This window comes from Uranotaenia lowii, chromosome 3, assembly GCF_029784155.1.
Source record: "Uranotaenia lowii strain MFRU-FL chromosome 3, ASM2978415v1, whole genome shotgun sequence".
Classification (NCBI taxonomy): Eukaryota; Metazoa; Arthropoda; class Insecta; order Diptera; family Culicidae; genus Uranotaenia; species Uranotaenia lowii.
The window spans coordinates 300,747,742-300,761,141 of NC_073693.1; the positions used below are offsets into that span (position 1 = coordinate 300,747,742).

The 13,400-nt window shown below is 37.8% G+C and overlaps 1 protein-coding gene across 6 annotated transcripts in view; it reads right to left on the reverse strand.

Moving 5' to 3' along the window:
- Nucleotides 1-811: 811 nt before the first annotated feature.
- The window catches only part of LOC129751236 (protein tipE), a 154,393-nt gene continuing 141,804 nt past the window's right edge, over nucleotides 812-13,400 (reverse strand). For all 6 annotated transcript variants that reach the window (XM_055746609.1, XM_055746610.1, XM_055746607.1 and 3 more), the window contains one exon: nucleotides 812-11,017. In XM_055746609.1, coding sequence (XP_055602584.1) covers nucleotides 10,948-11,017 — 70 coding nt within the window. In that variant the 3' untranslated portion in view covers nucleotides 812-10,947. The remainder of the gene's footprint in view (nucleotides 11,018-13,400) is intronic.

The window sequence follows — 13,400 nt, forward strand, 5'->3', positions numbered from 1 at the left end:
TCGGATTTCGGCTAAGCTGAATGGTTTGCTTAGTTTATGTACGTAATGCTCTTGATTGACGAAGTTATTATCTTGATTCTGTTAGTGTTTCTGGTTTTTTTAGTTCAATGCTTTACTCACGTGAGCGTCGACTGGAAACGAGTTTCGGATTGAAAAACAATTGAAGAAAATTTTATACACACAAAAATTAACCGGAAACAAAAATCTATCGATCCAACTACTATCCGAGACAAAACTGAAGTAGAAATGTTGTAATGAAAGAATGATGAAGCTTACTTGCCTTGTAGTCATATACTTAGAAATTTTTTTCTAGTGTTATGCTATTGCACTTCTCTTTAATTAGAAAGTTTCGAATTATCTTCTTTCAATCGCAGAAAAAATCAAAAAATTTCGATTTTTTTATTAAACGAAATACATAACTGAATTTCTAATTCAAATCACCTGTCATTTAAACACTTGTAACAAAAAAAGGAAAGGCCAAGAGTGTTGAGTTTTTAATTGGAACATTTAATTATTAAAAACATTCAAATCAATCTTTACAAAAACCGAATCCTCTAACAAAATAAATTTAATTCATTATATAAACTTACGAACTTAGTTAAGATCATAATTATTGATAATTTCAGGTAAATGATGTTTTGGTTTTTAAGTTTATGAAAACTTTTTGAAATATGCTTATTCCAAATAGTTACCGAGTTTTTTTTCTCGCGGGATTACTATAAAAGTGTACGTATACTCACTAAATTGAGGCTCTCAGAATCAGAGGGGATAAGTGCCAAAATAATCGATTTTGAGTTTAGTTACCAATCGATTCTTCTTATTTTGATCTATATCTGGTACAAAACTCAGATTTATAAAAAAATTAACACATTTTCGCTTTAATTATTGAATTGAAATAAATTGAAATTTCTTTAATCAAGCATTTCGCCACTTTTCTCCCTTTGATTCTGAGGGCCTCAATTACAAATCCCAAGATCTACAATAGCCAACGTTTCGAAATTTTCAATAGAATTGTTTGAAAAAAATTACCCTATTTTTCGATGTTTGACAACAGAAAGACATGCTAAATTATCGTTTGAAACGTCGGACTCGAATTATCTTGATAATTCATCATTATTTGCTTTCTCTTTTATCAAAATCAACAAATCATACAAACCTTCCAGGTATCAAAGCTTTTGAGATTCAGTACAGCGTTTAGTACATAAATAGCTTTGAAACGAAAAAGATTGTGCATGGTGTGAAAGGCGCCCCTCCTATTTACATGGCGACCGTCAAAAATCCTTTTAAAAGAATCAGTCAAAATACTGACACCTATTGTTCATATGTGTAATTGGTCCTGCTGTGGGGTAGTTTCATTAAAATACTAGCCCAGATGTCGATTCGAAGACTTTGAGAGCAAAAGAATGCGCTCTGTTGCATTTTTCCGATAGGTACGAATAAGGTGTTGGATAGCGCCTAATTGGTGTAGTTTTCATTGCTTTAGAAAGAAGGGAAATTTATGTATGTATATTGCCTCCACTTTCGTAGGAAAAAGCTACTTTTGTTACTTGCATACGATCATTCTACAATGTATACGGAACGTATATAAAAAAAAGCATAGGATTATAGCTACACAAATGTTTGCTGGGTAGGTATTTTTTAAAAAATCCTCTCTGAAAACATCCCTATTAGTTTTGTGTTGGCACACCAATACACATTTGTGCTCACGACAGGGCATGCATATAGGTGCCGAGAACATGATTTAACGTCTAATTCAAGGTTTCAATCCCCATGAGCATTACGTTATTTATGAACAGCCCCAAAGGTATTTCTTCCTATTTATCCCTAAAAATATATTGACAATAGCAAGTCAACAAAACAAAAAAAAATTTGTTTTGGTTCCCACGTGTTCCATGTAATTCGCAATTGCGAACGATAGAATTGATGATTACTGATGACAGCTGATGATTGTAAACTCAGTACAAATGTTTGTGTCATCACACGATAAAGCGAAAATATTCAATCAACTCTGATATTGTGAGTCGTCAGCTTAGAATATCACACATAATTGAGAACACTAATAAGTGAGGATATTACTTCAGTGTAACAATGTTAACGGCTATCGCTTATGTAATATAGTGACTAGACGAACAAAACTGAATAAAGATTAACTCTATTCCACCACTGAAACCTGCGTTGAATACATAATTTTTAACATTATTTTTTTGAGCAACGGATGTATAACAGTATGATCATTTTCAGCTTTCTGTTTTGGGTTGTTTTTGGCGATTATTGAGGGTATTTTTTGTGAGTGCAGCTCTAACCTTCATCTGTCAATTGACGTAAACAATGTGCAATGCAGTATAGTACACACGCTATCTTTTGGCTACCCCTTAAAGGCGTAAAATTGACCCGTTATCAGGGGTGCCAGGTGGTGTCGTCAAAAATCAGGACAACGTGAAGTTAAAAATCAGGATTTTTCAGGACACCTCTTGATTCATGAAAACAACATGGATTTCTGCTTAGATTGCATAAATAAAGGCGCAATACAGGTGCTGTAAACGTCTTGTAATATGCAACGTACGCAGCTTACCAGCTGGTCGGCAGTTCATATCGCAATTCACAATTTAAATATCATCTGAACCGAAGATTATCACCTGTTGAATGGGTTTTACTATTTTATTACCAATGAATTCGATTTTCTCATAGTTTAACTACAAATTCGACCATATTTAAGAAGTTTTTATGAAAATCAGGACAAAACAGGACATTTTAGAGACAAATTTTCAAAAATCAGGAAAACTCGAGAGTTTTTGAAAAATCAGGACGGTTTCTCAAAAATCAGGACAAATCCTGATAAATCAGGACACCTGGCACCTCTGCCCATTATTGATAACCTCTATATAGATATACGTATACGTATACGATATACGTATACGATCTGCCAAATAACGAGCCTTTTTGTCGAATCGATATTACCACTTATTTCAAAAAGCTTGATTCCCACCAGAGGGAGTAGTTTTAGAAGTTTTAGAATTCAAAGCGTTGTTTTTTGTCCAGTAAAATTGAACAATGAAAAAATTGTAAGAACTTCGTTGAAAATTTATATTCTTTCCTTCCAGAAATTATATTAATTCATATTGTTTCTTTTTTCAGCACTGAATAATTCCGGATTGACAAGACGAATCCAAGAAAACATTTGAAGATCCGAATCGTAGTGGATCAACATTCATGTTAAATTAAGTGTATACAAACTGTTTTTAAAGCTTTTTAACATTTCAATAAACAAAAATAAACATGTCATTTGGATTAATTTTTTTCTTAGCATACAAATTTCCCAAAAGCAGCTGCAACAGCTGTTGTTTCACTCTCCACTTATCATCTTCCCTAACCGGGAAAGTACTCATTTCTGAATGAGTACTTTGATACTCTTACCCAGAATATCTGGCAACACTTTTATGTTACCACGAACCCAATTTGAGTAGTCTTGCTTAACCGTGTAATAATGTAAACATTTGTACCGCGTTTATCATCATCACCTGCCATCAGCAATCATTGATTTATTGTAAATTCAAATAAAATTTTTGGAAACGTCGCTGGTGAACTGGCAACAAAACACAGACTTCTGACTTTCTAGTACTTAATTTTTCTTTGTCGGAAGTCTTCGGAAGTCGGAAGTCCGGACTTTCGAAGTAAAATTTAGTGCTGGCGCGTTAATATTGTTCCCGGTTGCGACTGGGTATAGCAAGAGGAACCAAATCAATGTAGTTTGGTTTCGTGGTGGTGAAATAATATGTTCCGCTAATGGATCGGCCCGATCCGTAAAAACGGTTCTACTTCATGCATCCGAAACCGTACGTATCAATAGGAATCAAGTATCTCATTATCTCCTATCCATGTTCGGCTGAGTCATTTTCACTATTTGGCCGGGTACCCGGACCTCCTGACCAAACGCACGCAGCGTTGTAGCCACTTTTACCATTGCCTTCCACTTTGGCATCCTTTGGAGCTAGATGCTGCACGAAAAATTTTGTCAGTACGTGAAAATGTAAACCCAGGAAAAAACGCCAAATTTCGTCTATTTTTTTTAAATATTTTATCATGCCATCTAGCGACTGTTTACCGCGTAAAACCTTCTTCACTTGATGGACAATGTTCACGAAAGCCAGGAAGTAGAACTCTCTAAATTTGAAATACCCAGAGCCCGCCTACCTTTTACTCAGACGTCGCCACGTGTATGAAGCAGCCGACGGCTGATCTTAATGAACTCAGATATCAGCGGAAAAATTACTCAGATGTCAGAAAATTCGACACTCAGAGAACTCGAGTGCTTGAAGGCGACAACTGAGTAAATGTTGATCAGTTTGTGCGAGGTGGTCAGACTTGGTTTGTTTTGCGGCAAAACTAGAAAATTTACATGGTGAATATTCATTTTAAAGGTAATTTCTAGGTATTAATCCGATTTTATTTATATTACAGGGTTCTGAGACGAAATGATGACGGTCCAAATAAATTTGCCAAAGCTGAATCTGGTACGGCATACTGGGTCCCGGCCCGAGAGACGAAACCCGACGGGTGAAAAAAAAATTTCAACGAGTTTGTGGATTTTTCTTTAAAATAAAGGTGTATGGACATTATTTTTACTTTTGTTATTTATCAAATCAACAAATCCATCATAAGTGTGAATAATAATACAGGTTTTAACTATTCTAGCATGAAAAAGCGGCCAAAAACCGCTTCAGAATTATTCGCGCATTCTGAGTAACCAAGACTCAGTTGTCGCGAAAAGGGCTGTTAGTCATTTCTGAGTAAAAGCCGTTTAGTCAGAACTGAGTAGGTGCGGTTTTGGCGACAACTGAGTAACCGTCACTCTGAACTGAGTAGCTGAAAGTTAGCGAGAAGGCCACGGGTATTTGTTTATTTGTATAAAAAATCAACGGATCACATGTTGATCCAAATGATAACTTAATCCTAAATACTTATCAAAATTAAAATCCACTCGACACAGTTCTGGACACGTATAATATTTTCCTTCGGAACACATTTCTCGAAACGTCAAAGTCGAAATGCGCAGAAAAACGATTAAAAGTTTTTAAGATTCCGACAAAAGCGCTGTTGGCCCCATAGTTGTTCAGACGAATGAGAACGTAGAGCTGCAAATGCTGATTTCTTAATCCTCGGGGTCGTACACTGAGAGGGACAGCCTCCAGCAGCGTGGGAGAGTCTCTTCTCGATGTCAGCAGATCAGCCACAACCAGAGCTCGAGTAGCGTTCTTACGAACTTGAAGCGTGTCCAAGTCTATGAGACGGCAACGATTTTCGTAGCTTGGCAGACGAAACGAATCGTGCCAATTCAAGTGACGTAGGGCATACCGCAGGAAGCGCCGCTGGATAGCCTCGATTCGTTCAGCTCCGTTCTGATAGACGGGGCACCAGACAGCTGATGCGTACTCGAGAATGGAACGAACTATGCAGCAATAAAGACTCTTAAGGCAGTACACGTCTTTGAAGTCTTTGGCCATGCGAAACAGGAATCCAAGGTTTCTAGAAGCTTTGTCAACAACATAGTTCGTGTGAGTCTTGTACTCCAGCTGTTGATCGAGGATAACTCCTAGATCGTTGATGTGTTCCACTCGAGTGATGGTTCCGCTTCCAAGGGTGTACTCCGCACGAAGAGTGTGCCGCGTACGGGAAAATGATTAACCCGAGCATTTGCTGCAGTTCAACGGCAGGCAGTTAATGTCAGTGAGCAAATACGGAAAATTGCTGCTGTAAAAAGTCGATATCGTCTTGGTTGTTTATGGCGTGAAAAAGTTTGAGGTCATCAGCATGAGCAAGTTTTGTGCCTTCAAGGAGCGAGAGTGCGTCATTGAAGTAGATTACGAAAATTATCGGTCCTAAACGGCTTCCTTGGGGTACTCCTGAGGGGGCAGGGAATTGCCTGGAAAAGGATTCGCCTGTTCGAACGGATAATTTCCGTTCCGTTAGATAACTCCGGAACCAATCCAGTAGAGATCCACAGAATCCTAAGCGTCCGAGCTTTGCGATTGCAATATCATGGTTCACCTTGTCGAACTCAGCTGAGAGATCAGTGTAAATGCCGTCAGTTTGGGTCTTCCTGGCAAAGCAGTCTTGAACGAAAGATGTGAAGCTCAGTAAGTTGGTAGTTGTGCATCGATTAGGCATGAATCCATGCTGGTCGTTGGAAATGTGAGGCTTGCAAAACGAGAAAACAGGATCCATAACGACCAGTTCAAAGAGTTTGGATATCGCGCATAGAGCATAGTGGGATATCCACGGCAGTTGCTAACATCTCTCTTGTCCCCTTTTTTATGGACAGGAAACATATGAGCTTCCTTCCACAGTGAGGGAAAAATTGCGTTGTCCAGCGATGATTGAAAAATATATTTGATGGGAGTCAGCAAAAGTTCAGCGCTTCAAAAAAGGGTAGAATTTTTCAACTTTGCTGTTGCTCTCAAGATGGCTGCATCTTCAATTAGGAATCCATTCAAAGATGAACCTAGAGATAAAATATTCCGGACAGCCCTGGCTAGTTGCTCCGAAGAAATGCCCTCGGTGGTAAAAACGCTTGAGAATTTCCCGGCGAAGAGCTCACAAATTTCGGGGTCGGAAGCAGCTGTGTTGTTGTCCAGAAACATGTGGGACGGGAGCCCTGTTGCTTTCCGCTGATTTTTTACGTGCTTCCAAAATTTTTTCGGACTGGTCTTGAAGTTTTGCTGGAGCCGATTAAGATAATTCTGGTAGCAGAGCTTACTGGTCTTTTTATAAGTCGAGTTCAGTTTGCGATATTCGTTCTGAGCGTAGAGCGACTTGTGCTTGTTATAGTTACGAAGGGCACGTTTTTTAGCTGTCTTCAGTTGCCGCAGTTCTTTAGTGACCCACGGAGCCCGCAGATAAGCACCTACGCTACGTTTCGGCACATGGTGATCGATGGTGTAATTAAGGATATTCATAAATGTCTCTGCAGCTGCGTTGGGATCATAAAGATCGAGCTCGACTTCCCATTCGATGGATTCCAGAACGCGCAATATAGCCTCGGAATCCATGTTCTTGAAATCATAATAGTAAGAGGTTTTCTCAATGGGAGTTTATAACCTAGCGGCACCGAGTGAGACCACCAGAGTGATGTAGGACGTCTTTGACGAGTGGAGCGGGAGCTAAATTGGCCTGCACCAAGGTGTGTATATATACAGGAGGTGTTACCGAATATCGAATTCCCGATTCAGCCATTTTGGCTATGTAGGCTATACAACTATGCGGAACTCATGAAGTTTGTTTACTAACAAACCACAGAAAAGCTGAGCAAAAAATAAACAAACTCATTGAGAGCCCCGCTAACTCCTCGCCTACTTACTGTGAAAGTTGGAGAACCTAGTGTATTAAAAATCCTTAGCCTGCACTCACTTTTGAAGTGGAGAAATTGGTCAAGACAAACGTGAAGTGGAATCCAGTAAGTGAAGTCGAGAATGTTGTGTACCAAGAATATGGAGTCCATGTCATACCTCAAAACGGACTCAAACATGGCTGAAGGAAAATACGAATTTATGGACGAAGGATCTTTGGCCGTCGAACAGTACGGATTCAAACTCTCTTGAACAGGGTCACCATTTTTCATTCAATCAAATGAAACTTGATGCTTATAGAAGCTCAGTCTCTAAAAGCTTTACAGCCTGTCGAAAGAAAACTTTGGACTTTCATACTACAATGAAAGTCTTTCAGTGTTCATTCATTTCAAGAAAACCGACAGCACTCTGGATTGTCAATGCTACCTGTAGTACTGTCAAATGAAAACAAACTTTTTTCATACGAAACCGTTTTGAGTGATTTTCGAAGTGAATTGAAAATTTTCAGTTGTTTGTTCTTTAACTTACTGAAATTTGACTTTTATGAAATCCAATTTTCCAATGCTTACTGAGTTTTAAAAACCTTGTCTGAGAATCAAAATTGCGCGGTTTTTTGGTTTTGATGTTTATGTAAGCATGTGTCCTAATAAGCATTTTTATTAAAGCTTACATTACCAATATTAATGAACTGATGAAAAGTGGTTTATTTAGAAATTAAAATATTAGTTAAACCACATGAAAAGTTATTGAAATAGATATGAGTCCAAACTTCTGATAAAATTTCAAAAAGGAAAACCAAAAAATATTAGTTTCACTATTTTATTTCTTTTAGGTCCTTTCATTGTTAATAAGATTAGGGAAAAAAATTAAGATGCTTTTTCAATATGAAACATGTATAAAATAAAAAAAAAATCTCATTTTCGTGTGAAAATGAAAAACTAAATTTCAAATGAAAATGAACAATTGTACAATTTTTGTTGAAAGCCAACCTTTTTATATTCATCGGAAACACCAGCCAGTTTCGAATGAACTTCACTGAGATGAATTTACAGTCAAAAGTTTTTTACTTTCATTTGACAGCTTTTCGAAAATTGAAACTGAAAATTGGGACACTGCTCTCGACTATTTCATATGGGCGTATGTTCAAGCAAAGGCCTATCGATCCTTTCAACCAAGTTTCGATTCTCTGTAGGTTTCGATCTCTGAGGCGTAGGCTTCAATGTCAGAGGCTTATATTGATTTTGATTTGAAATTCGTTTATTTGAAAGGGTGCCGTGCGCTATTCCGATTAAGCACCCTTAAAGAGGCTTATATTGAGAAGGTATACTCCCGAGTCAGATCTCACCTGGAGTGAGTAGTTGAAAACGAAAGTGGACATATCGAGTTTTATTTCTTAACCATTATATCAAGAATAATAGTTTTGAACCTTGATGCCCGATTTTCACATTTTTATATGGGGCATACTGTACAATGTGTTACTGGAATGAGTAAATGATTTTCATTTGAGGACAACTTATTTTGTTAATTTAAAATTTTCTTTGCAGATGAAAATGTTTGATGGGATTTGGGCATATAAATCACAAGAATTCATATGTTTTATTAATTTCGAATAGTCTATCATTCAAAATTGATCAAATTGCTTTATTTTGTGTGTTGAAAAGAATACCAACGAACTTTTTTCCAAGAATTTTCAGCTTCATCATTCGTTGATTATCAACACCTACCGTATGCTAGCACCACAGTTTGCCATTGGCGACGACAACTGTGTGTCACTAATTGATAAGCTCATTCATTCAAAACGGCTGCAGGTTCCTTTTTGATTGACACCTTGAATGGCAACAAATGTTTCTTGGTTTTTTCTTCTCTTTCTTTCTCATTTATTCATTTGATTCAACCGGAAGCCCGAACCAGACGTGTTCTTTTTTTTGTGTGTTTGGTCCGTAGACGACCAGCCCCTATTGTTAAGGATTTGAATGAATCGTCGTCGTTGCTATTGTCCCGAAAACTACATCTCACCATCTCCCTCCCTCGAAAATAACTCGAACAAGGAAAGTCAACCCCGGCGACCCTGGCCGAATGGCCAGGAAGTCAAACCAGCAGCATCATACAATCGTCATCAACATCATAATAGCAGCACATAGAGACGAAGCTACCCACCCACAGACACACAAGCACACGCCCATTCAGTCTCCTTGGCCAACCTTCTCCATTCATAACAAATCACGTGGCGGCGCTCATCGTCCGGCGATGAGACACCTGAACACCTTTCCACTTTTCACCAGACACCCACCCACCCACATCTAAAGCTAAAGCGCGTTTTCTCGTTTCCAGTTTTGACTCAGCGCGGTGACAACAATCTCACCTTTTCGACTTCTGTTTTTTTTCTCGGGTAACAACAATTTTCTCCTATTACTCAGAGCAAAGCATTTGGTGTGTGTATGTGTCCTACTGAAAGTGTGTGTACAAATTCCTAACCTCGATACGGTGTCTCATCTTGGCGCTGCTGTTCTGTTTCCGGATACAAAAAAGGCCTTAAAAATAACGAATGTTCAATATGGTGGCACTTTGCTATTTGGAGGTTTTCCAACACCAAAATTTCACTACTCACAATCAAGATTGCCAAAAAAGATTCTGTGTTTTTCACCAAAAAAAATCTAGAATTCTGAGATTTGAACCTGAAATTCTGTGACGGTTTTCTGTGATGCTTTTTCCATTAATTTCATTCAAAAGTCATGTCAAATTGCGTCTTTTTGACATTTTATCTAGGAAAAAATCAATTCACATTACCAATTTTATCATACTTTTTCCAATTGAAACATAAATATCCAAAATTTATATAGACATAAAAATTTTAATTTTGAAAAAAACGTCCAAAATTTTAAAATTCTGTAAAATATGTGAATATTTCAAAAATTCTGTGTTCTGTGACACAGATTCTGTGGCTCAAAATTCTGTGAAATTATAGATTTTTCTGTGATTTCGGCAACCTTGGTGTTGAGATCTGTAAAAATTTATCTTTTAAAAACATTTCTATAGCTAGGGGCCACCCTAATATACATAAACATTCCCATTTTCGCACGACGACCTAGTTCATTTTTCGGCTTGACCTCCGGAAGTCTTACGCCATGCCGTCATTCCCAAAAAAGGCTCGACCACGCGTTGCCGCCATTTCCGTCCGAACGGCACTAACATGAACACCGTATGTGTCTGCACGACGATATTGTTCCGGCCGACGACGTTGGCCTCTTTATCGGGTCCACAGGTCATTTGTAGAACTCTAAGCACATCCGGTTGATATCCCCTCAAAAGGATAACTGCACACACTGAAACACTGAAACTTCACCAACGTGGTGGTGTGATTATTGTGGGGGTTCAGATGGAATCCGGCATCCGGCCCACGCACAATTCACCAACAGCAACATCCGAAACCACACCGCAGCATTACCGGCAACACCTGAACCGACACAGCTTCCGCCGGCGAGCAAGACGAGAATGGTGATGGTGATGGTAATGGCATCAGCCAGGAAGGCAGCCAGTCATCTCGTCATAGATCGCTGCTCGTCGACGGGTTGCCCAGGTTGCTCTCCAGGGTGTCGTCCTTGTGTCAGAGGGGCGGTTTGTAGACTTCGATCGCGGGCGTCAGCATGTCCACCCGGGTCGATATCGATGAATCGCTGCAACGATAGGAGATTTGAAAGGGGATATTAGAGATTTGAGTACGATTTTCAAACTAAATGCGAAAATTTATGACATTTGATGCATTAGATACTAAAGTTATAGATATGTACCTTGAAAAAATGTTTAGATTGATATATTGTGATTTTCTTGAATAAAAAGAATCGTATGCAAATTATTTTAGCTGTCAACAGTTTTCATAATTCTTTTTTTTTCACCTAGTGTTGTAAGTTCTGATTTTTTTACATTTTTTCACCAGTTAACAACGTAATACATACGTATATTTTATATTATGTTTCCGTTAGCGACCACTGATAAGTTTATTTGTTTGCAATTTTTCTGGGAATCGTTTTGAACAATTGAAAAAAAACGAGCACAAACACAGTTTTCTTCACCTTTTTCATTCCGACTTTTGGAAAGCAAAATTAGCTATCATTTTATCTTGCCTGAGTTTTCGGGAATCTTTTTACAAGCCAAAGCAGGCAAAAAACATGATTTATGCATTATTAGAGCAAGTTCACTGGTGTTGGGAAAAGGTGGTAGAAATTTTGACATTTTGAAAATTTTATCATGCAAAAATGTTTTCAAGATTTTTGGGCGTTGTATTTTTTTTTAAAACACTGTTTCTATGTCAGCCGTATGTGATATAAATATTGCTATTCTTGTATCACAGCATGCGAAACTACAACACGTGTTGTTAAGAAATTAGAAGGCAACAGATCTTGAAAATGTTTTTGCATGGCAAAATTTTCAAAATGTGCAAAAAGTGACAAAATTTCTACCACTTTTTCCAAACACCAGTGAACTTGCTCTTAGTTGTTTTCAATATAAAATTTTCACCTTGCTTGAGCTATGTTAAATGTGATTGATAATATTTCTCTCTTTCCATAAATTATAAAGCTCTGCTCGGAAATGGTATCCAAAACGTAAATACATGCAATAAAAAAAATGTTGTATTTTTATTCAACAAATTCAGAATAAACATTTCCAAAACATTTCGTTTGAACCTTTGAATCAATTTCATAACCTTCATTCCTACAAATTTTTTAGTATAGAAGAATTAATAAAAGTCGGGAAAAAATTAGAAAATCCTCTTTGTTCTCTATAAGACCATTCTAAATTTGTAAACCGTAAATTTTCACATTCAAGAGGTGTACAGATCTATGGGTGAGAGAAAAGAGCGAAATCGTAGGGCAAAATTGGAAATTGACGAAATTTTTGTGCATAAAGTCTAGCGCAAGAAAAAAATCTCAATATTTCATTGTTTAAAATCTAGTTTACACACCATATTTTGTTTGCCGCGACTATGCGACTATGAACATTATAACATAAACGTCATTTCAAAAATCGTGTAGTGTTCAACCAAATATTGGCTACATACTGTTGTTTATATCATACAAGGTTTTTTGATACACTAGGTTCTCCGACTTTCACAGTAAGTAGGCGAGGAGTGAGCGGGGCTCTCAATGAGTTTGTTTATTTTTTGCTCAGCTTTTCTGTGGTTTGTTGGTAAACAAACTTCATGAGTTCCGCATAGTTGTATAGCCTACATAGCCAAAATGGCTGAATCGGGAATTCGATATTCGGAACACCTCCTGAATATATACACACCTTGATATCATAGTGAAGTAAGCATTGACATTTTTTGTCATTTTTCACAAATAAATCTGAAAATGCGTGGCCTTACTTCCAAGCGAAGAAAGCGGATTGTGCACAAATGAGGCACTGAGAGTGGTCCTTCAATCAGAAAACTAGCTAAAGAAAATGGTGTGAGTGTCGGAGCAGTTCCAACAGCGTTGAGAAAGTATGGAAAACATTGTACTTTCGCAGATTCCTGAAGACGCGGTAGGAAACCTGACCCTGCTCATCCTACAATGGACAAGAAAATCAAGGATTATTACGAACGACATCCTTTGGCATCAGTAAAGGATGTGGCTAAGAAACTAGGTAAATACCTCATCGACTAACGTTATGCGTGCAAACAGAGAATCGGACTTCAGACCAAAGTTAACGAAAACACAGAAAAATCTGTATTAACATGATTTGAAGCATAATTTCACAGCCGAAAAGGAGTACCAAACAGGCTGAATCCGTGAAACCGAGGGCTCGGAAACTCTACAACAAACTTCTGATCAAGAAATCGGATTGTGTTATCATGGTTGATGAAACCAACATTAAACTCGACTTTAAAACTCTGCCTGGACCACAATTTTATACTTTAACCTTTATAAAAAAGGTTGCTACCCATAATCAAATAGCATAACAATCCTACAATCGTTTGGGATGATGTCGCTTCGTGCCCTTGCGCTAAGGATGCATGAAAGTAGTATAAAGTCAACAAGGTCACATGTTTTCCGAACCAATTGTCACATGAACCCACCA